The following is a 24,630-nucleotide window of genomic DNA, read 5'->3' as shown; positions in this document are numbered from 1 at the left end:
TACAACGAGACCCTTGCTTTTCTCAGGCCTCTCATGAGATGATTTTTTTGTTTACCTGAGTGGCTTGTCAGTTCCCTGAGGATTTTTTCCCCCAAATTTCTGAGTTGTTTTTTTGGTGGTTTGTTTTTTTTTTTTCCATCCAATTGCAGCTCTTTGCATGTGACTAGGCAGAAGTACGGACCATGAACCTGCTTGGAGGTAGAAATGCAAAAGGGAGGTAGAGTTTCCTTTCTCATGCACCCACACAAGCATACACAAGGATAAACATGGACATCCATCCATCCATCCATCCATCCATCCATCCATCCAACCATCCATCCATCCATCCATCCATCCATCCATGTCCTGGCAGAGGCATCACGTTTCTCATGAACCCCTGTGCCTGGCAGTGAAACACCCTTGAACTGTTTGCATACCTCCTTGGCTGAGACTAAACCCCATCCATCACATGTCACTCACAAATACAAGTGACCTGCCTGTGCTTCTCCCTTCTGCTCGTCCCTTCCCATTGTGTATGGTGTGATTTGTAGGGGAGGGACGAAAGTAAATCTTGCCTTGCATGAACAAATGCCTCATCCACTCTGGGAACACCCAAATGCTGCAAAATCAGAGACAGGCACTTGAAGGCGGGATTGGGTCCTGAAGGGAGTTTACTTCCCAGATTTGGGTGGTAAAAGCATGAAATCCTCACCATCTAACCACGTGGTGAGTCACACTGACATAAAGCTGGTGACACCTCTAGACAGCGCCCCTCTCCTCCCCATCGGGAAGGGTGGCTGCGTGCAGCTACCACTGCCCATGCACATTGCGCAACCCCCTATACTGTAAGTCTGAGTAAATATTGACATGCGACTTTGCACTTTGCATTTGTCACTTGCAGAGCTTCCTTCTCCTTTCAAGACGTGCATGCAGAGGGCAAGATGAAGGTTGAGTTTGCTCCACTCTCCGTGCCGCTACAGAGGAGGCTTCAGACAGCATCGGTGGTTCAATGGGTCTTTAGCTTCCTGTGTCTAGGTAAGAGTCATCTCCTTTTCCTTCTCTGAGAAGCCAGAACAGCTTTTACCCCAATCCCTTTTCTCTCCGACTCCAAAGAAGACCTATCACCAAAGAAAAGTAGCATTTAAGTTATCTTCTGGGAGTCTGCAGTGAATCCCATGCCATGTTAGGACAAGTGATTAGCAGAAACAGGACACTGTCTCAATAGCAACAGTTGTTTTAGTTTTTCCTTTTACTTTTTTTTTTGAGTTTCTTCTCACCACTCAATCTGACCAGTAAGGAACTACATGGCCATGTGCATAGGAACATCTATGGGTCTTACACAACAGCTAAAATCGTGTGGGGTTTCAGCTCCTCCTGCTCTTTACGTTTAGTTTTTTCCTGATCTAAGATGCTGCCCTGCCTAGTGTGAGAAACTAGGTGTTCCCTTGCTTGAGGGATGGTATGATGGGAAGAACATGAGGGACTTTGCAACCCTGGAAACAGACCCTTGACTTTGTACAGATGCCTCTGCACAACACAAAAGGGCATTTCCAGGAAAACTCAGGCAGGCTGAGGAAGAGACACATCAGCAAACTGACAAACTCACTACTGTGTGGAGAGCATCAGGTGCTGATGGAAATGAGAGACGTGCAGTTTTGGATAGGAAGCCCCAGGGAACAAGGAGTTAAGAGAATTGGAGACAGGTCAGCAGAGAATACAAACCATCTGGGGTGATTTACAGCCCATCAGGAGCCAAGCTGAAAGTGATAACCTGGAATTTGCCATTGTCATGCCAATTCTTAATCTCAGGTGGGATCTGTGTAAAGCTTCTGCTTTTTTTGTGTCAGGATAGTTGTTGATTAGTCCTAATAAACAGAGTCAGCAGATTATTGTGTGTATATATGGGTCCTGGCATACAAGCATCTCCAAAACAATACCTGCAAAGAAAGCATAGGCTTGTTTCAGAGCCTCCTTAAGTTTCTGAGATAGCTCCATACAAACTCTGGTATAGCCCTAGGGCTGAATGGCCACCTCTGCACCAGTATCTGGAGGACTAGAGCACTGGGCCATAGGATATCCCTCTCCAGAGGGAGGGGAAATCCTGGTGTGGCAGTGGCATCACAGCCAGCTGAGCTGCTGCAGAGCACAGATACGACGTGGCAGAATGCAGGGCTCTTGGTGCCGTCCTGTGCTTGTGTTATAAACCTTGGGTTATTCTAGTGCAGGAGAGATCCCAGCTGTGAGTGACCTTTCCTTGCACACTGGAGACCATGTTGCGGGAGACATAGGTGTTGATAACAGAGAAGGGAAGATCTGGAAAAAGCCATGCTGCCCTGGCCCCAAACAGACGCACAGGGACATTTTGGGGTTCCCTGTAGCTCCCTTCTTGTTCCTGTGCCAGGTTTTCCTTCCATGGTGCCTTGACAGGATGGGGCATAGTAGACATGTGGCTGCAATGTTAACAAGGGATACAACAACAAATCCCCTTTCCCAGCATGGATGCAGCTGGGGACAGGACAAGAGGGAATGGCCTCAAGGTCCACCAGGGGAGATTTAGGCTGGACATTAGGAAAAAATTCTTCACAGAAAGGGTCATTGGGCACTGGAACAGGCTGCCCAGGGAAGGTGATTGATTCACCTTCCCTGGAGGTGTTTAAGGCACGGGTGGACGAGGTGCTGAGGGGCATGGTTTAGTGTTTGATAGGAATGGTTGGACTCAATGATCCGGTGGGTCTCTTCCAACCTGGTTATTCTATGATTCTATGATTATGCGGCTTTAACAGTGTTTTCCAGCAAAACAACTTGCACTGGAAGTTTGTCCTGTCTTGGTTCAAGCTGGCACTTGACTTTTCTGTGGTGGAAATGGCTGCTGAAATCAGCAGAAAGACAGAAAATGGGCAGGAAAGGATTTCTCCACGGCTGGATGGTCTGATCAAAATGCAGACTCTTCCTCCTGTGGGGAAATAGAGCTTTCTGCACATGAGTATGAGACCCAAGCCCATGCCTCCTCCTCAGCTGGCCTTCCAGACATTATTGCCTTTTCCTTGAACAATTTTACAGATTTTTGCAGTTTACAGATTTTTATGGTGTTTCTTTTTGATACAATCTGAAGCGAAAAGGAGTTAAGAAATGGAGTAGCAAACGCATTAGAAAGGGGATAACCAAACCTTGTAGAGAGAATCTAGCTGCTTTGATAAATTTTACAAAGTTTCTTTAGGCTTGGAGCTTTCCATTCAAAAGCTCCCAGTTTAACAACTGTGAAAGCTTGATGTTAATGTATACACTCACTTTCATCTCTTGAACTGTCAAGCCCCCTGTGCCGCACTCAGTTATAACCCTCAGACACAGAGATCGGACCTTCTATGGGCAGGATTTGGCCACTGGCTGCTGCTTTCTCTCCGAGACACGCTTGTGTTTCTGCTGCCAGAAAAGAGCTCCTGAAAACACACGTCTGACTGCTGCCAGACATTTGCACAGCCCTTTGGATGGAGATCCCAGCAGCCGCTGCTCGGTAGCACTGGTTGCAGGCAGCTGTTGCTATGGTTGTGGAAACGCATCCCCTGAGAAGCCAAGCACCGGGTGAAGGGCTCATTCATTCTCTGCGGGGCACTGGATGAGTGCAACAGCTCGACCCTGGTGCTGGCAGGGAGCTCTGCTGCAGTGTCTCTCGCAACAGGCAGGCATTGTCTGTGCTGCGGTTTACTTGAGAATGATCCTTGGAAGGGCACTGAGACAAAAGATGCCGTTTGCCTGAGATGCTGACAGCCGCTTGAAGAAGAGTGCATGGTGCGAGGATGGGATGCAGGGCATGGAGTGGGGACCCCACTGCCTCCCCCACCTGCAGTCACCCAATACTGACCAAGAGCATCCTTCTAATGCAGTGTAGTCAGGCTTTTGCAGGGCACAGAAATCAGCAAGCTGGTGCTCAAACCTGCCACATTGCTTCCTGCTGTCTCTCTCATTCCTGGTCTCTACGGACTTGGGCATGGGCATTCAGCCAGATATACCATGCAGAAGCATTAATATGGGGCTGAACCCATGCAAACAAACCCAGTGCAGAGGCAAAAGACCTGAGCACACTGCCTCTGCAGATCCAGTGTACAGCATCCAGCCTTTGAACCCTTTCATTCAGCAGGGCTGGCTCAAAGGGCATGCGGCACCAACATGAGTTGGGCTCCCTTGACAGCTGAACATAGTCCACAGCCTGAGAGAGCCTGGCCAGGCTGCCAGGCTTGGGTGTACTGAGGGGTACAGGATCTGTGCAGGCTGTCACTGTCAGGGACTCTAATTTGGCATTGGGAACCTCAGCAATGTATGTCTGGCAAACCATCCTGACCACTGCAATGTGAGTTTGACCCATTCTATACTACTGTGATGCCAAAAATCTCTTTCCATAAACTGTTGTTTTCCCTTTTGGGATAAATGAGCAAATGCTGGGTTAGCAGCAATGTTGGACGCAGCAGCACTTTGGTGGGACCTCATCCCTGTACTGGTTTAACCAGAAAAGTCCTCCATGTGCTTCTAGCCTGTGGCTCACTTAGAAGACATGGCATATGCCTGTGTGTTGTCTGTGATATGTCCATGTTTTCAGCAGGGGAGAGACCCGCAGCTCATGACAAAACTACTTAACACAAAATGCCCATAGCCAAATGCTTCATTTTTGCCTTGAGCTTCTTTGAGGGAGCCCAGACCAGGAAACCACTTGGCCTGTGAGGGGGTTTAAGAAAGCCATCACATCCACATGGATGTGTCTTCTCTTTGCTGACTCCCACATGGCCATGGAGATGGGAGGTGCCAGGTCCTGGATCACGAAGAACTGTTTCAGAAGCACCCCTGGTCAACAGGCTGGGTGCACACTTTTGTGGCCCTGCAGTCCAGGAATGTCCCACAATGGCTTCACTGAGACTGACACTTCACCATGGACAAGTGCAGACAAACCTCCCAGCACCTGGCCTAAACAGAAAGTGTGAGATTTAGGTTCTGTACGGAGCTTTCCTTCCTGTCAAGCAACCTTTGGATTTGTTTTTAATTCAAAGAGGCCTCTCTTCACTTTCCATGGCAGTGTAGACAGTGCAGCAGCTAATCTCAGCGGAGCGGCCATTCTCAGATAATCGAACTGATGTGATTGCAAGGGTGTATGCATGATTCCCTTAGACCTCCTCTTGCAGACCATGGTGATGTGTGCCTTGAAAAGACTTTGTGTAATGGCTTAAGCCATCTTATAACAATTTAGCCTGTGCCTTTGGGCTACCTCACAGAAGTCCAGACCTGCAGAGGGAGGAGATGAGCATCAGGTCTGTTTGCAACTGCACCCTCAAGCCTGCCTGTTCCTCCTGAGTGTCCAGCTATGGCTTGGGATATTGCAACTTCAGGCTGAGAATCAAGAGTTTTATGAGGTTAGAAAGGTGGAAGGTAGATGTAATAGTGCTATGGCTGAATACTAAAGGTAATTCTCCCCTCCTTTCTGTTAAATAATAGTTTACAGGCAGCAAGGCAGAGCCATGTTATAACCACGTCTCATTGGCATTTGTGTGTCTTTTACACCTGCAGACCCAACTTCACCAGACAGCTTGCTTCCATGGGAAGGCTGTCCAAGCCGGGGGCTGGAATTAGATAGTCTTTATGGTTCCTTACAGCCCAAATCTCTCTATGATTCTAAGCTAGAGAGCTTTGCAGGGCCCTGACAGGTGATGAGTTCAAAGAAGTGTTTCTAATGAACTGAGGACTTGCAGGTTTCCCCCATCCCCATCAGAGCACAGACTGCCATCTCTTCCAGAGGTATTTCTGAGATTCAGCAGCCCATTGCAGGTTGCTTTGTGGGCACAGTGGGTTGTACATAGGATGGAGTTTGGCCCTAGAAGGGAGATATCTGCTGAGGTTCCTTGGCCAAGAGCCTAATGCCATATTTGTGATATCCTTTAAAGTGTTTGGCTGGCAGGTAGCCCAGAAAATGACAGTAGTTTATAGGAAAGCAGATGCTAAGGGAAATATGTCTCTCATCTGTGAAGCTCTGAAGTGGTCCCTGGTCTAAGGAGGGACAGATAAGAAACTCTTGGATTTCCTCATTTTCCTCTTAGGATTCCTTTTAAGAGAAGAAAGCAATGATTATGGGGAACAGCCTTGCAACAAGCAAATGTTTCTGCATGTCACCCGCTCCTTCTGCCTTGTCCTGCAGAAAAGAAGCAGAAGGGGCAAAAAGATGACTTTAGGTTGTCCTTGCTGCTCTGCTTCTAGGAGATGAACCACAGAGGAAGGGGAGTGTGTGTGCCCCTCCTGTGTGGATTCAGGAAAGACTGGGTATTTACCTCAATAGAAATAGATCTTGGCTTATGGTGCACAGTCCTTCTCTCCAGCCTTCAGCTCAAATAGGTGCAGGATTTGGCACTTTCTCCTGAGGAATGTTATTTTGCAGTGGCTTGGACAATAAGGAGATTTTTAAGATACGAAGAGGCCCCTGTGTGCCAGCAAAGGGACCCTGGAACCAGCCTGAAGAGCACTAAATCTTGGCAAGTGGGGCTGGTGGTGAAGCCAGCCTGGGGACCTGACACTGCTTTTGGGAAGCAGTGATACAGCTCCGCGGCTAATATCTTCTGAATTGTCTGGAGAGTCTCCATATCTAACCCATGGGATAGCACTGCCTTTGCTATGTTTTTGTTGAGAAGTTTGAGGACATGACACACAGAGTTGGAAGGGGGACAGCAATCTCCCTTGACACAAGCAGCTACAGTGACTCCCCCTCACACTCAAGCAGCAGTACAGAGTGCCCCTTTCTCTCCAAAATGTAGCCCATAAATAATCACGTCTGCCTGAGGCTCAGATTGATTTGAATGCAGAGAGTAGGATTTAACTGTACATTTCTTGAACATTCCTGTCTCTTTGGTCCCATCCACAGCAACTTTCAGATGGAGGACCCATTCCGGCACAGACATGGGCTCCTTTCACACAGCAACCAGGACGTTGTAATATTTTATAACTGCATGCATGCACACAAAAGAAATGTTAAGATTGAGTGAAGGTCACTGTGCAAATTCTATCCTGCGAAAAAAAAGTTGAATTGCAAATAAATCAAAGGAGATATTAATAGTTATATAATTGCAAGATAAAGCCTCACTTGGATGATAAGTGCATGGATGTGGACCAGAACCACTCCTTAATTTTGCAGAATGTACTTTGAGCTTTGTGTAGTATGATAAAAAGAGAATTAAGTATTGCACAGTTTTGCAGCAGACCTGATGACCTGGCTCCCAGGTGCACTAAAACTGCAATCTCCGCGTTGTTCCTCAAGCAACATTTATAGGTCCTGTGGACCGTGGAGATATGTTTCATGCCGGATGCTCTTTTCTTCAAGAGTTGTAAAGACTGTGTCTGTACCACTTGAAAGGAGTGGCATTAGGCACAAGCAGTGGTTCATTCTGACCTGCAGGAGGCATTGCAGGTTAGACCTTTTGCTCTGCAGACATTTGCAGTGTTTCCGCATGCCCTGTTTTAGTGCCTACCCAGGTACCTGCTGCAGTGTCTCTACCTATATGGAGATCTAAGTTCCCATTTCATCTTTCAGGAGATTTCGGATCCTGCTACATTATAGGGTTTTTTCCCTATAGGAAGCATAAGTACTGTCATGCCAGTGTTTTAAAAGGGTCAGGGATTACTTTTGACAGGCACAGCTATGGGATCAAGGTGACATTAAAAATAAAAAAGACTACAAACCAGATCTACTTATTTATACTTATACCTTCTTCCTTCTTTCTCCTTATTCGCTGTAAAAGCAAACAGGAAGTATAAAGAGGTTCTCAGATGAGAGCATTGTGTGCTTTTTATCTGAGAGGCTGTAGCTGAGACAAGGTGGAGAGGACAAGTGCCAGGAGACTCCCAAAGATGAAAATCCATGTCTCAGAGGATGAAGGTGTGGATGCACCTATCTCACAGCTGAAGCTGAAATTTAATACTGCATCTCCATTCTCAAATCCTTCAGCCCTGGGTGGTGGATCTGTGATGAAGAGCCAGAGAACAAAATATATAGCCCACCACACATGATGCAGACCATGAGCTGCAGAAGGCAAAGAGCTTGGATCAGTGCTGGTTTGTTTTTTTTAAGACCAGTCTGCCTCTTCCCAGACAGAACCAAGGCTTCCAGAGGGACAGACAGAGAAGACACAGCTCTTCCTAAGCACTTGTTAGGGCATCTGTTTTATCAGGTGTCAGCTTGGTGTCCACCAGTGCTTCTCAGTCTCTGTGCAGATGCTGTTGGGCTTGGGTGGGCTTTGATGTACCAAGTGATGCTTGTGTGCACACAGACTTTTCTTCTTTTGTTCCCATGCCAAAACACAGGACATAAGGGAGATGGGAGGTAGAGGGCAAAGCTGAGCAAAACTGGAAGCAGCTCAGAAAAGTCTTTAATGACTTGGGAAAGTCCCAAGTCATTAGTGTCTTAGGGAATGAAATAGAGCATTCTTATAAAATCTGTGATGACACCAGGTTGAAAGGACTGAAAATCCTCTAGAAGCCAGAATTACAATTGAGAGCGAACCTGAGGAGTGGAGGAAGGAGTCCAAAAATCAATAAGAAAAAAACTCAATAGAGAGTAAAATCTTATCTATGAGAAGATAAAAAAATTAAAAATCTGAGACACCTAAAATGAAGAATTGATAGCTCAGGAGAACCTGTTGGGGATCGTACAGGACAGGGCATGGTGCCTTGCATTTTGCAAAATACCAGGTGTCATCAGAGAGTATTAACAAGAATTTTGGGGTGAAACACAGGCAGAGGTCAGACTGACTCTAGAGAAAGTCCAGACAGTGAAGGGATAGAGATCTGAAACATGAGGACATTTGGGATGCAGTGAGATCCATCAGTCTTGTAAGAAGAGTGGGACACAGCAGCCTTTGGAGAAATAGGTGGTTGCTGCAAGGATGATGCTTGATTGCGTTCCAGGTTCCTGGTGTAGATAGGAAAGAAACTGACTCTTCTGCAACAAGTCCTGGGCTCCAGCCCAGGTCCAAACAGACTAAATCCCTTCAAGTGAATCATTCCTCTCCCAAAGTCAACCTAACCCAACCACAAACTCACTGTCTGGCTTTTCTCTCAGCACAGTGCTGCACAGCTGTCTTCATCGCCCTCTTCTTCACCCGTTTTTGGCTGATCAGTGCCCTCTACGCTGCATGGTGGTTCACAGACAGGGAAAAGCCCAGCAAGGGTGGGAGGCGAATCCACGCCATCCGGAACAGTGTCATCTGGAGGTACATGAGGGACTATTTTCCCATCACGGTAAGTGCCACTGATCTCATCAGCTCTAAGGACACTCAGGGACCAACTTTGTCCTTGTTGTTTTGAGGCAGTCTGCGGCTAGCATTTGTGGCATAGGGTGCTTGAAGCTCAGTGTTGAAATCTTGAGGCAATCTTCCCAGCTCTTAGATTACTGCAAAACCCAGAAAAAAAAATGCAGGCTACCATTTCCACAACTGCATTCTTTAATCATTTGCCTTTTACCCCCCCATTTAACCTTGCTACATTCTAGTAGTTAGGGAAATCTCCCTTTGCCTGTTTCCCATGTGTATATTGTGACACTCCTGCTCTTCAGGCTACTCAGCATTTACCCAGTAGACAGAGGGCCAAGTTTTTACCAAAATTCAGGAGTTCCTGGTGCCTTGTAAGGTCACCATCCATTTCTGCTGGGGAAGAGGCTGAATGGGTAAAGCTGAGTGTGCACTAGGCAGTCTCATGGGGTTGCTGTTCTGCTGAGAGAGACTTCTGTGACATTTCCTGATTTTCTTTAATGTATTTAGTTGGCCTTTGCCCTTACTCTTGATCTATTATCCCCTTGGCATGGCATAAATACGTGGATCAACATGAAGTCCTGCCTTGGAGCCATAACAAGTCAGTACAAATCTGAGCAATGCAACAGAAAAGTTCCTGGGCCACGCAAGGGAATGAGTTTCTATGGTAGACCAAGCTATGGGAATTTGTAAGGTAATTCCTATAACGAAGCATTAACTATTGAGGGAACTCAGATGGAATGTGGACAGCTGTGCTTTTTGGTTAGAGACAGTCTGGAGTCAGGAGCTGGGTTCTCCAGTCCAGGTAAAATGAGGTGGGCAGCCCAAACAGCCAAAGGACTCATCAGCCCAAAGGAAAAACAAGGCCCCAGGTGTAAGGCTGAGACTCTATCCTGCGTAGAGTTGGACCTGGGATAAGGAGCAAAGTGAAGACCAGAGATGATGTGCCCAAGGCTACCCAATGGGTTTGCTGCTCAACCAGAAGTAAGAGCCAGCTATTTTGAAACACAGCCCTGCACTTCAACAGTAAAACCTGAGGTTTCTCCCTTACAAACTGAAGGACAAAATCCACACATCCTCCATAAAACATACGTGAAACTTTCAAGGTCCTGGAATGCAGACTGCAGTGTTGGTATGGAAGGAGATTAAGTTAGGGCAGAAATCAGGGCTGGGCAAAAAAAAAAAAAAAAGAGAAGAGAAGATAGAGTCTGTCTGGATCTCTCCTATCATTTCTGAGTGGATCTTATACATAATTATGTTACAACAACTCAGAAGGGTACATCTGCCCCTAGAATTACAGTGTCTAAAATCATGGAATCATAAAATAGTTAGGGTTGGAAGGGACCTTAAATATCTTTTAGTTCCAACCCCCTGCCATGGGCAGGGACACATCCCACTAGATCAGGTTACCCAAGGCCCCATCCAACCTGGCCTTAAACACCTCCAGGGATGGGGCATCCGCAACTTCCCTTGGCAACCTGTTCCAATGCCTCACCACTCTCATCATGAAGAAATTCTTCCTAACATCTAGCCTAAATCTGCCACTCTCTAGTTTATACTTGTTCTCCCTCGTCCTGTCACCACAAGCCTTTATGAATGGTCCCTCCCTAGCTTTCCTGCAGCCCCTTTCAGGTACTGGAAGGTTGCTATAAGATCTCTGTCCAGTTAAAGGCATACAGCACTGTGCAACCTGGGATTGTCCCTCACAGGACCTGAGTGCAAGGGGTAGAGACAGATGTGCTGGGCAGAACCAGACCATCACTCTCCTTTTCCTCTGCTGTGGATCATTCAAATAAATCCACTTAATTTTGTGCTGGAAGCTGGATTATGCAAGCCAAACTTCCCATGTCTCAGGTGGGTGAACTGCATCTCCAAGTTGCCTTTCTATAACACCATCCATCAGAGTAGGTCTACTTTGTCTGCCTGCTACTGCCATTGAGTTTCTCTCCTAAAAGGCACGGCAGAAAGTGATGTTAAGGAACTGCAGTGAGTTATTTTATGGCTGATCTCAAAGCTTAACTTGTGATTTAAGGGCTTTGGGATGAACTTCAAAGCAGGGCCCTCAAAAGATGTATCATAGCCTTTTGGGAAGGAATCAGTACACGTCCTAGGAAAGCCCGTGGTGACTTTTACCATCAAGCACAAATAATATTTTATGATGTTTAATAGGAAACACTTAGTGGGTTCCCAATAAATTATTCTCAAGATTGCCTTAGAAAATGTTAGAATTGGAATGAGCTATTCATGTAGCTGTAATGATTGTATGCAATCTATATTCTGTAAATTGGTTTTGGCCATAAGCTGCTGGTGGTGCAGTGTTGGATGAACCTCTCTGCTGACACTCAGCTGCCAACCTAGCTGCCAACCACTTCTCCCATCCCTTTGTAAGGCCCCGCACACCCCTTCCCAATTACCACACTGCATTGTCCGTCTGTCCTCCATCCTTCCCTCCCTGGGTGCCGCTGCAAGGCAGGGAGGACCTGGCCAGAGGACCAGTAAGACCAGTAGAGGGAGCATGGCTACTGGGCTTGGCTGCAGCTCAGTGTGTGAAGGCAGGGAGGGTTCAATAGAGCCTTTCTCACTGCTGCTGTGGGAGAAGTCACGGTGGGCTCTGCAAAAGGACAGCAGAAAACAAAAATATAATAGCAAAGATATGGTAAACAAGCAATCACATAATAATATTTCCTCAAATAATTTTCCTCTGTCTTCCATACTTTATTTACTCAAGGACTTTCTAAGACAGAATATAAGATTTAACAGCTCTTGCTGAATGTATCTGATACCTTTTGTCACCATGGAAAATCGTTTGGCATCCCCAGCATCCCCAGCAAGGAGCTCACCTGATGAACCACATGTATCATGAAGATCTCCCTACTCTTATCGCTGGAAACTCCCTGATTAGCCCATGCAAATCCTGTCCCACCTACCCCTGCCACTCTCAGGCTGTTTTTATTTGTAGATTGAGTTCGTTCAACCCTGGAGGATTAGTCATTCTGGAAGATTAAATGTGGCTCCTAATCCCCCCAGATCCTGGCAGCGCATCAGTATCTGGAGGCAGGAAGGGCTGCCTGCTGTTTTATTTTAGGAAGTGGTGTTAAACGCTGCCTTTGAAGAACCCCTGGGCATGTTTGCTATTGTGAAAGCAAAGACAGGTTGGGACGAGCATTTCCGAGGATGTGGACAGCATGAATTTGCACTTTGCTGCAGCATCTGGCAGCTTGCAGCCTCCGAGCTGCCAGCCGTGTGCAAAGAACACCCTCTGCCGACGCTGCCCTTGCACGAGTAAAGCCTCGTCGCTGGGGTTCTTCACCTCGGGGCTAACGGCATTTCAGTAACGGGTTTGGAAGCTATGGGGTCAGGCAAGACCTGAATGGGTTTGGGTGATTTTAAAAGGGGGATGAGAAAAAGCACTGGGACAGATTGCGCAGAGAAACAGTGGGAGCCCCGTCCCTGGAGGTGTTTCACACCAGGTTAGACGAGGCTTTGAGCAGCCTGACCTAGCAGAAGGTGTCCCTGCCTCTGGCAGAGGGGTTGGAACTAGATGATCTCTAAGGTCCTTTCCAACACAAACCGTCTTATGATTCTAAGAATCCAAAAAGGCACCCAGTACATTGCCCAGGAAGGTTTTTTCTGCTTCAGTCCCCGTATTTTAACCCTGTTCTACTCTTTCTTCTTTATATGCCTCACGATAGGCCTGCACTATTTGACTGAGCTCATCTGGGCCTTAAAAGTGGTGAAAGTATACCAAAAGGTGCAAAATTAATCTGTGTGAAGTAGGTTACAGTTGAACAACTATCCAGTGATGCCTGCTGTGGATTGATGTTGCTTTCAGAGAGATTTTGGATACCTTGGAGTGCTCTGCCAATGCTGTGTTCAATGAGACGTTAATAATCTGTTTGCTGCTGGCAGGTCTCTGCACAAACCAGTATATCCATTCACACAGTCCCTTTCCCATCGTTTAGTGTGGAATCTTTATTACAAAGCACACACCCAGCATTACAGTAAAAACAAATTTCTCCATCACATGGCCAAGTCAACGTGCATCTTCACTGCTCCTCTCTCCAGCCCTATCCCTTCCTGCAGCTATAAGACTGCTATTGCCAATCACCCTCATACAGCCAAGGTGCTTTGGTAACTTCAGCTGAGGAGCACCATGAGCATGCAGAAGGTGATGATGGAAATGAAATGGGGAAGGCTTAAGCTTGACAAGATCCACCTCTACCACTGTCCTCAAACAGAAGTCACAGTCTCTTGCTGGCTATAAATGGGAGCTGGAGGCTTGGTTTAGACAACACATTTCACCTTTAGATCACACAGCCTGGGTTATGAGATAAACCTAACAGCAGGAAGCTAAAACTAAGGCCTTAGAGTTACGAATCCTGTCTTTGGGCACTGTCATCATTCAGAGCAACCCCAGCAGCCACCATCTTACCAGCTTTATTCAGGACAGCCTGAAAAGTTTCTGCTGTGTAGAGAAGGTCCCTGTGGTCTTCATTGCACTGTTTTCCACTTATGAAGAGCCACGGGGCATTTCTTACTAGCCTTGGACCTTATTATCTGTAGCAACTGCCAGAGTCCTGGCCTTTGTCGTTGTGCTTGTGGACTTGCTGGCATTATTGTTTTTTTGTTAGTGTAACTAAAATGAGTTATTGGAGAATTAGCTGACCCCTCAAAGCTGTGATTTGGGATGCCTCCATCGTATAGCTCATTCATTCTTATAATTGCATAAATAATGATCGGGGTTAGTTGAGTGTGTTATGGTTCCAGGGGAAGTGCAAGGTGTTACAGAGAAGGGACAGCCCAAGTTTGCATGAATCAAGCCCTTCCAGGAATGTTTTCTTTCTTTTCATAGAGGAGTGGTATTATTTGTAACTGGGAATTTTGTGTGGTGGCCCATGATGTTAAGTATAATTTCTGATTTTGAGCAGTCTTGGCTGTTCAGTTTACTTCTTTCTCTTTACTGGAGGAGAGAAAAGGGGTTGTTAGAGTAAAAACAAGACATAGCCAAATAACCCAAAGCCACTTCTCATTACTTTTCTGAGGAACTTGTGTGTCCCCTGTCTTGACCCTCTTTTCCTTTGGGTGACCTTAAGTGAGAGAGAGTCCACTGCTGAGGTGAGGTCCACTGGAGGACTGTGTCCCACCATCTGCACTGCCAAGCAACATGCTAAGCCACAGTATAAGGGAGGTCCTCCAAAACCCCAAAAACATCATCACAGAACAAGGGAAGACTTGGGTGTTTTGGAGCTACCATCCTTACCAGCTTTGTGAGTGAGGATGATGAAGTCCTATCCTAACTCAATTTAAACCCACTCAGCTGGTCATATATCCTAATACCTGCTGCAAACATAGCTCTGAGCTGGCATTGTGGCACCTGAAGAAAACCCTGGTGCCCAAAGCCCTTTTTCTCCAATGATCCTTCTCAGACCCTTGCTATTGATGGGACCTAAAACCTATCTCCTTCTGCAGCTTCTAGCAGTATTGGAATATTTGTCCCTCCTCTGGTCTCCTCTCTGGACACCCCTGGGTGGGCTGCTTCTCTTTGCCTTGGCATAATTTCTCCTTCTTTGGATCTGGCTGGGTTGCTGGTTTCCTCTATTGAGTTTTATCCCACAGAGGATCTGGCTGCATGTTTTGTCCTGTGCGAGATGCTCTTTAGAGGTGCTCGGGTAGACAACAAGGGACCTGAGGATTTGCTTTGGACAGAGTTGAAAGGAGTTTTATCCTACTTAAGAGAGAATTCATGAACATAGCATCCTTGGAGGCAGAGTTTGGGGCCAGAGAAGGACAGAAATACAATAGCAATTCAATTTGGGAGACCTGAAATGAAGAAAGCACAAGCTTGCTGACAGGCTTTCGTGTCCACATCATCCACTGCTCTGCAAATGGTTGCTGGGCTGATGTCACGCTACCCCTGTCTCCCATCCCATGCTCATCTCGTCTCGGTCTCCGTCTCCCTTGCTCATGTCTCCCACCATGGCAAGCAGTGCCCATACTTGTCTCAGCTTGACTTGATCTAATTGCTCACTTAATGACTTTTTAATCTCTACAGCCCTGCAAACAACGCCAGCTGGGGGCCTTGGTAACATTCTAGAGCATGCTGGAGATGTCCAGTCCTTTGAACTTATGAAAATTTTACTTTCCTGAAGCAGTACTGCACCAGCTTCACACAGGGAAAAACCCATCCTCTCTCTTTCTGTGATGTGGGGCTGGACAGTCCAGTCTGTAGGGGACAACCAGAAAACCCCAACCATGTATCAAGGGGTGAATTAAAGCAGCCTTGTTAAATCAATTCTAAATTCCTGTTCTGATACAATCATTCAGAAGTCCTAATTCCGATTAGCTTAATTCCACTCCAAAATGAATTAAAAAAAAAAACAACAACCAAAACAAATACCAAACAAGGCCACTTTAATTCCAGCTAAGCGCATCTGCTTGGGATGTTAATACGGTTTAACTAATCCAGTTTAAAATTAATTTGGATTAATTTGCTTGAGATCCTTGCTGGTACATGGGCTCCTATCAGAGCTCCTGAAAGTCTGTGTATGCGCTTCCCTAACTCATCTGCCAGCGCATAGAGCAGGTCTCACCACATTTCTGCAAGAGCTGGGGGAATTGGTGGAGGTTTTCACTCGTGTCTTGGTTCCACATTTGAGTAGACAGAGTAAAGGGGGTTTACTGCTACAGAGGAATCATTGTGAGCACTGAGCAAGTGTACCGATCAAAATATTCCTTCATGAAGGAGAAGCATAAAATAGGCCTCATCCTTCCAAACACAAATCTAAATTAATTTGTTGGGAAGTCCAAATCACCCCAGATCTGGGATCTGGAAGGACTCATAACACCTTTGACAAAGGGTCATTACCACTGTCAGCAGTCAAGAAAGGAGGCAGCATCTAGACCATGCCCAGGAGGAGCTCAGGGAAGCCAGCAAACCCATGGCTCGGTTTGAACAGCACAACCCTGAGCTACTAACAGCTCCTTGCCTTTGGACCATAGGTCATACACATTAACTTGGCATCCCTCAGGCCTCTGAGATGAGAAACTGCTCTTGCTTTACAAATAAAACCAACCTTCAAGTCAAGCACTTGTCTCACTCAGATATTTATGCACAGATTGGCTTGGCTGGACCATTAAGTTCTGTGACAGTTATTAAAGGTTCAACTCACCCAGAAAGACCAGAGCAGCAGATGCCATCTGGTGGGTGTGGGAATGACAACCCGGCCAAGCCAGGAGGGAGGAGAATCTCACCCCTCTGCACCTTAACCCCAGCCCTGTTAAGCATTTTGAGGCTGGAGTGCAGGAGAGGACTGTGCTGGGCCCCATCAGGTATTAACTTTCCTGGCAGTATGGGAGCAGAGATTGACCTCTGGAAGGTGAAGAGGGAAGAAGCGAATTAACAGTGGAAACAATCCAGATGTGAGTATTGAGTTTCTGCATTAAAGAGTTTCCAGAAGGATAAGGGTGGTTTAGAGTCCAGGAGCATCCTTTGCTACAGATTTCCTCTCTGTCTTGCAGAGGCTCTTTGGCTTCTCTGTAAGTTCTAGCCAAATCATCCAAATGTGACTAGACACTGTGACAAGATGAGGAACTTTCTCTGTCCTCCTTTACTTACGCCCTGGATGGAGCCAAATAACCCAACTAAGTCACTCCCTCACCTTTCACTGGGTGAGCACAGCATCTGGGTGTCTCCTAGGGAGAGTTTTTAAGGATGTGTGGTGTCTTAGCACAGGGGAACTCTCTGAGTGAAGCAGTTTGCACAGCTCAGCAGACACCCTGAATTTGACTTTTCATTAGCAAAGAGGATGGTGTGACCTTGAGGAGCAGCCAGGCATTTATCCTATTGTCACTTTGCCTCTTCTTGCTGCCCTACACACACAGATGGAGATTTAGTAGTTTCCAACACAGCCTAGCATCTCGCTTCCCTGCTTATAAATCATATAGGGATGAAAGGTTGTCTGGAAGTTGAAGATGAATGCAGAAAACGTTGACGCAAGCTGAGATTACTAAAAAATGAGCAAATCGTGGCAGGGGCCCTGGGCACTTAGTAATTCAGCCATCTGCCCCTCTTCCTGTGTGGAGACCTCCACACCTGCAGCAGTGGGACTCTTGTTTGTCTGTTCCCCTCATTAGGAGCAGGCGCTTGAATGGGCACATGTGTACAGTCAACACTAGCTTAGGACAGATGGGAAATTAGCTACAATATAAGAAAGTAAAATACAGCCTCATGATTAACATGTGGTTCTGGCTGCTTCTAGGAAAACAAGTGCACTGTTAATTGCTCCCTAAGTGTGGAGGGGACCAGGATACTTGGAGGGGAGATGAGCTAAAACACATAAGGCTTTTGTTCTTGAGCACAAGTGCCTTTGAGCTGTCTGGAAATTCCTGGTGGCTCTGTGGCTAACCTTGGAAAGGTTTATCCTTCCTCAGTGTTGTGGATATCCTTGGAACCCACAGAAAAGGTGCAGAGGCATCAGTGTTCATTTTTGACTGTTTCTGTTTTGGTTACGCACATGCTGGCTGATGTTGTCACGGCAGGATTTTCTCAGTGGCATAACTGGAAGGTGGGCTTGTCACACCTGTCCCTGTCCTCTGGGCAGTCCATAGAAAATGTAACCCACAGAGTCCAAATCTCCCTTTATCTTTCTGTTCCTTATCTCCCTTTAATCATCCCTTCTGCTGCGGTGCCTGTTCTCCCATGGAGTATCTTCCAGGCTTCAAACCCACTTTCTAACTGGCTGAGCATTTCAGCTAGTTCCTTATCCCTCCCCCAAGGGCTGGCCATGTGCTGTACAGTACCTGGAATTCATGCAGTGTGTCTCTGGAGGCTGGACAGGGGCATTCCTTATTCCCTTCTCCCAGTAAAAATGCAACAATCTTGGGCAGATATTCATTGATCTTTGATTGGATTCAGGGATTAACTGGGCACCTAACACAGGCACAGGCAACTGGGTTCTTGCAGGCATTCGCCAGTGGAAAGAAAACTTATCAGCTTGCTCTCTGTAGGATGCCTTGGAGCTGGATGTCTCCTTATCATGTACAAAAGCGTTCTTGGATCACCTGACACGTACTTCAGGACAGGACAAACCTTGGGTCCACACTATCATGTTGAGCAGGGACATGTCAGTGCACCAGGTAGCAGCCTTACATGGATTATTACCAGAGTGATTCTGCACTCCCTTTGCTGTTCTAGTTATGGGGTGGAGGTAAGGGTGGTTTGAAATAATCGCCCTTTTCTCACTTATCATCTTTTTTTGCAATATTAGGAAATGTACTGGAAGATACTTTAAACAAAGTAAGTTCTAAACTGCACCTAGTCCAGATCAAGGCAACATGAGGAACTGTGCCATTGAAAATGTCAGTTTGGGCCAGTGGGTGGGAGAAGATGGAAATAAAGGCAATGAAATGCATCTCAGTGAAAAAATATTGAGTTATTTCAGTTGAGCCTTTCCAACAGAAGGCACAGAGGGTAGATACCCCCTCCAGATATCCCACATCTCTTCTCCATAGCCAATGCTCCCTCCCTCAAAGGTAACAGCTCTATTCATAACTATTCATGGCTCTGTTTTGGTTTCATTCCTGTGTTCAGCTGGTGAAGACGGCAGAGCTGGACCCTAGGCAGAACTATCTGATGGGATTTCATCCCCACGGGGTCCTGGCAGCAGGAGCTTTTCTCAATTTCTGCACAGAGGCATCAGGTTTTTCCATGATTTTCCCGGGTATCACCCCACACCTGATGATGCTCTCCCTCTGGTTTCGCATCCCCTTCTTCAGGGACTACCTGATGAGCGGAGGTAAGCAGCGCGGCAGCACAGGCAAGTAGTGAGATGAGTGGGTGAGTTGGGTGTTTCTTCGGGGAACAGAAAGTGAAAATACCAGGGGGCCCCATCTATGGCTTATCTGACCCATACGCAGACACAGCTATTGGAGGTGACACCTAAAAACTCTCTGAAGTCAAAAATGGTGCTCCTAGCTGTTATGTCTGTTGTTCCATTTCATAGATTGCCTCTGTGTTCAGGGCATCACCGTGCCAGGAGCTGTGAAACAGCAAAATGCAGAGCAAATTGTGAGCAGAAGTTTTGAGACCAGAAGAGGCAGAGCGGTCCTGTACTTCTTTCTTTCCATGAAAATAACAATCAGGCTTGAAATTGTGGTTGCTGCTGAAAAAAGGAGAAAACCTTTTTTTTTTTCTAAAGCTGCTGCTGCTTTCAAGGAAGCAAAATCCAGGGACAGAAGATGAAAATAGCAGCTCACACTGCTGAAAAACCATGTGGCAGGAGAGGAAGTAGAAATGAAGAGGAATAGGTGAAAATTAAATAGAGAGAGAGGGAAGGGAATCTTGAGAGATTTTTGGTGAATGACAGGAGGTGACCTCCATCTTTTGCTGCTAAGCTTGGGGAATGGCCACTTCTCCAGCTAAATGGGCTCATGTTGTGGGCAAGATACAATAGAATAAACACAGGCATCTAGCTCTGTCTGGGATACCCCAGGGAATTCATCGCCCTGTTTTCCACATAAACCCAGGCTCCTGATGATGAAAATATATTTACACAGAGAGCAAAGAGTCATAACAGTGAGATATGAGAGAGTTGTGACCCAGGTGAAAGAAGGTTTGATCACTGTAATGTGGGAGTTCAGTGCATAGCTCACTTTTAGGCTGATTGAATCCATTTGACAAAGAAGTTTTAATTTGCAACTTATTGCAGCCCCTGAAACAGAATTTTTTTTAAAAAAAGATCAAAACAATGTTGCTTCATCATTTCTGAATTAAAGATTCCTAACTTTTTCAAGTATACAACATCAAGAGACCAAATTCTGCTTTAGATTCCACTTTAAATTAGCAGCATCCACTGAAATCTGTGTGCGTTTTGACATAAAGCAAACGTTTCACTGACTTGAGAATGATTCAGGATTCAACACTGTTTCATTTGACAACAAACCAAACCAGATTTTCCTTGGGGATTAAGTGCAGCTAGTTCTCAGTTTACTTTTTTTCCCAGGATTTTTTTTTCCCCCCCATTTCTCACTTCTGGGCCAGACAGCGAAGGGATAACTGTATGTTCACTCAGCAGGGCTGTGTGTGAAACCAGCACCTTTCAGAGGACCTGGGCTGAGGTTGCTGAAGTGTAAGATAACTCTGGAAATAGTGTCTAGCAACCCCTCTGGAGCTGGATAACAGAGGGAAAAGGTGCAGAGCAAATCACAGTCATGTGGATTTTACAGATGCTCATTTTTCTTCTCTGCCCACCAGGGCTTGTCTCCTCTGACAAGCAGAGTGCATCCTACGTGCTGCAGAAGCCAGAGGGTGGGAACATGCTGGCCATCATCGTTGGCGGGGCCCAGGAGGCACTGGATGCCCGGCCAGGATCATGCACCTTGCTCCTGAAGAATAGGAAAGGATTTGTACGCCTGGCTATCCAGCATGGGTAAGGCGCGAGTTGAGGTCAAGGGGGACTTTGGGAGGGAAGCTCTGCTCTGTGGCTGGTTAATGGGGCGTTCCTGCTGATTTTGGAGAGGTGAGGAAGGAGTTTTGGGGTGGGCTTTGCTAATCTTCATGCTCCTGCATTGGTTTCAACTCCCCACAGCACCCCTCTGGTCCCCATCTTTTCCTTCGGAGAGAACGACCTCTTTGAGCAGGTGAGAAACCCCAAGGGCTCCTGGCTGAGGCAGCTCCAGCACCGGCTCCAACAGATCATGGGCATCTCCCTTCCCCTCTTTCATGCACGAGGCGTCTTCCAGTACAGCTTTGGGCTGATGCCCTATCGACGGCCCATCTACACCGTGGGTAAGTTCTTCCTTGGCACACCAGCGTGATTCCTGCCACACTCAGCTTGGCCAAAAGGAGGACCAGGCGCAGTTCCTGGGTTGTGTCAGCCTCCTGCTGAGCTGGAGCATCGTGCCAGAGACCATGAGCTGCCGTGGGCTGAAATGTGTTGGCCAAGGAGCATCTCCAGCTGCTCACATGTCCTGCTGGTATGGGACTCGGTCTTATGGCAGAGCCTAGGTCACCTGGGCTGTGTTGAGAAAGCCCCAGAGCAAACACAGCCACTGCATCACCCCTGTGGGATGCAGCCAAGGCTCAGCCCATTACAACAAAAGGTATGAACCATTGCAGTAGCGACTGCAAGTTTGCTCAGTGTCCAGTGCAGACAGCCACGAAACTCAAACTATTTGCACATGAACACGTCATACTGTTTCACAGAATCACAGAATAACCAGGTTGGAAGAGACCCACCAGATCATCAAGTCCAACCGTTCCTATCAAACACTAAACCATATCCCTCAGCACCTCGTCCACCCGTGCCTTAAACACCTCCAGGGAAGGGGATTCAACCACCTCCCTGGGCAGCCTGTTCCAGTGCCCAATGACCCTTTCTGTAAAGAATTTTTTCCTAACGTCCAGCCTAAACCTCCCCTGGCGGAGCTTGAGGCCATTCCCTCTTGTCCTGTCCCCTGTCACTTGGGAGAAGAGGCCAGCACCCTCCTCTCTACAACCTCCTTTCAGGTAGTTGTAGAGAGCAATGAGGTCACCTCTCAGCCTCCTCTTCTCCAGGCTAAACAACCCCAACTCTCTTAGCCGCTCCTCATAAGGCCTGAGAAGGCCTGAGATCTCAACCTGAGATGAACGCCCATGGGAGACAAAATTCCAAGAAAGTCTTCGGTTTCACAAGGTTTCAACAACTCCACGCATGGCCGCCAGTGCGACTGATGCTCTGTGAATTAGTCTAATTAAGAAGGCTGTTTGGAATGGTCGGAGCTCAAGTCACTGATTGCGTTTGACAGCCAGCAATTACTTCTAATTGTTTTACAACCTGTTTGGATTGTCTCAATGGTTTTATGAGCTGTGCAGTATCACAAGGGCTCTTCATTAGTCTGATGAGGAGCAGTGTTAGGGGATGATGAAATCCTTTGTCACTTGACAAACACAATTTGAGTAGGAGACCAGAGCAAGAGAGGTATCTCATGGACTTCCCTACAGTTACCTGTCCTGCTGGTGGTGGCTCCAGGAGAGAGGAAGGGGCTTCTTCTAGTGCTGGGAATCAAATTAATTAGATTTGCCCTTGAAAACCACATAATTTTCTGAAGATTCATACATACCTGGTGTCTAAAGAAAATCAGATGTTTCACATAAGCTTTAATCTGAGCAACGTGAAAGCACTCCATCTGCTAGTATATTTAGATAGTCTTGGGCTCCCCCATGCCTCAGTTTTCCCATTTGCAATGCAGATTCCTAGGGTCAAGTGGGAAGAGCTTGTAAAGCCCAGCCCAAATATTAGGGTGATGTTGTCCTTATCTGCAGCACATCTGAGATATCAGGAGCAGCAACAGGGACTGAACTGAGATTAGTGGGGCTTGTTCAGCCTGGAGAAGAGAAGGCTCCGAGGAGATCTTACAGCGACCTTCCAGTACCTGAAAGGGGCTACAGGAAAGATGGGGAGGGGCTGTTTACAAAAGCTTGTAGTGACAGGACAAGGGGGAACGGGTATAAACTGGAGAGGGGCAGATTTAGGCTTAACATAAGGAAGAATTTCTTCACCGTGAGAGTGGTGAGGCACTGGCACAGGTTGCCAGGGAAGATGTGGCTGCCCCATCCCTGGAGGTGTTCAAGGCCAGGCTGGATGGGGCCTTGAGCAGCCTGATCTAGAGGGATGTCCCTGCCCATAGCAGGGAGGTTGCAACTAGATGATCTTTAAGGTCCCTTGCAAGCCTAACTATTCTATGATTCTATGAGATGCATTACTTTTTATTTAAAACTGCTACACAGAGGATCTTTGGCATTAACCAACTTTAGAGATGGGGAAACTGATGCAAGGGGAGACGCAGCCTAGGAGGCCAGGATCTGAGCCTCCATCTCCCTACCTCTTTGGCTGTGCTACCTCCCAAATCCCAGGACAGGACTGGTCATATAGATCTATTCGCCACATCCTTGGAGAAGTGGACTCCAGCTCTGTGCTTACATGTGTGAAGTGTCCAGAGGGACCTGACACTGGGTCCTCCTAATGCCTGTGCTTGTTTTCCAGTTGGGAAGCCAATTCCAGTGCAAAGGAAGCACAGACCCTCTGAAGAAGAAGTTGATCAAGTTCATCAGAAATACCTAAATGAATTGAGTAAGCTCTTTGAGGAGCACAAAGCTAAATATAACATCCCGGAAGATAGACACCTGGAATTTATATAGAGCTCCTCAAGCAAGGTGAAACCATGGAGATCATGCTTCAAGTTTTTCCCTGCCTCTGGAACTATTTTACAACCTCACCTTTTTCATGGTTAGCATATGGTCCATACAGTGTAGGGAGAAGGACTTGATTTTTCCAGCATTTGCATGGGATTTGGGGCAGAGTTTTCATTTTTAGTCCCTGCAGGACGCATAAAAAATAAAAAGAAAAAGAAAAAAAGAAATCCTATCTATGGTCAGCACTGTTGAAACTCCCCAGCAGAAAACTCACACTTCCAGTCTGACTCGGAGGCCAATTTATCAAGAGATTTCCAGACAGAGGTGAATTACTGAAAGTTTCCTTTGCATTATTTTCATTTAGAAATGGGATGATGAACCATAAATTCTGCTGAAAATATATTCTTTTAAATAGAATTTCTCTAGATAAACAAAAGATCATTGATTGCTTGGTGCTGTTCTTGTCTTTAATTGCTCTGGGCTCTTTTCTTGCCTTCTGAAACAGTTTATCAGAAAGCTGAATACTTCCAGAAAGGTGCCAGGCAGCCTCAGCAGCCACATGATGTCTCATCCCCTTGGGCAAAAGAAATGAAACCTTTCTAAACAGCAAAGGCTCACCCAAAGGGTTCGCTCTAAGTGGGCTCTGGGACTCCTGCTTGTAATTTTATTAATATAACCCCAGACACCCCTGCATGGGAATGACTTGAACCAGCCACCAGTAAGAAGCAAGAAGGGAGAAGTGATTTGTAACAGGAAATACAAAGCTCATAAAGCCATATTTGGCAGGCGATCAAGGCTTTAAATAGCTACTTCTTGATATCCAGAACTTTATTAAACTCTGCACTTAATGGGATTTCACAATGTGGAAGTTTTAGGTGGCAGGAAGCCACCTGCTTATATCAGCTTTACATCACCCCCATAGAACCCTTATACCATCACCTTCTTGCTCTCCTTTCATTTCTCTTCCTCTTCCCCACATCCTGTTCCCAATCTGCAAGGAGCCACCAAAAATCCTGCAGAGCACGTGTGCTTCATTATGCCTGGGATTTTTGTTACTATAGCTGCAAGGTTTACATTTAACAAGGAAAACACACAGAACTGTTTCTAAACTGACGATGCCAAGGTCATCACTGTGCTTTCTTTTCCCTTTCGTCCTGCCCTGATCCAATTACTCCTATTAATCCCTCCTATTCCCAGAAAACAAGAAGC

At 46.5% G+C, this 24,630-nt stretch overlaps 1 protein-coding gene across 1 annotated transcript; it reads left to right on the top strand.

Moving 5' to 3' along the window:
- Positions 1-914: 914 nt before the first annotated feature.
- MOGAT2 (monoacylglycerol O-acyltransferase 2) lies at positions 915-24,063 on the top strand. Its single transcript, XM_069850026.1, has 6 exons — positions 915-1,014; positions 9,065-9,243; positions 18,841-19,045; positions 20,503-20,677; positions 20,837-21,036; positions 23,273-24,063. The coding sequence occupies exons 1-6, from the start codon at positions 921-923 to the stop codon at positions 23,425-23,427; spliced, it is 1,008 nt and encodes a 335-aa protein (XP_069706127.1). The 5' UTR covers positions 915-920; the 3' UTR covers positions 23,428-24,063.
- Positions 24,064-24,630: the final 567 nt, after the last annotated feature.

The sequence above is a fragment of the Phaenicophaeus curvirostris genome, chromosome 1 (assembly GCF_032191515.1).
Source record: "Phaenicophaeus curvirostris isolate KB17595 chromosome 1, BPBGC_Pcur_1.0, whole genome shotgun sequence".
NCBI lineage: Eukaryota > Metazoa > Chordata > Aves > Cuculiformes > Cuculidae > Phaenicophaeus > Phaenicophaeus curvirostris.
This window is presented reverse-complemented; position numbering and strand designations above follow the sequence as displayed.

Coding starts and splice junctions, on each gene's coding strand:
- MOGAT2 (XM_069850026.1), top strand. CDS start 921: ATGAAGGTTGAGTTTGCTCCACTCTCCGTGCCGCTACAGAGGAGGCTT. Junction 1,015..9,064: donor CTTTAGCTTCCTGTGTCTAG/GTAAGAGTCATC, acceptor CTTTTCTCTCAG/CACAGTGCTGCACAGCTGTC. Junction 19,046..20,502: donor GGACTACCTGATGAGCGGAG/GTAAGCAGCGCG, acceptor TCTGCCCACCAG/GGCTTGTCTCCTCTGACAAG.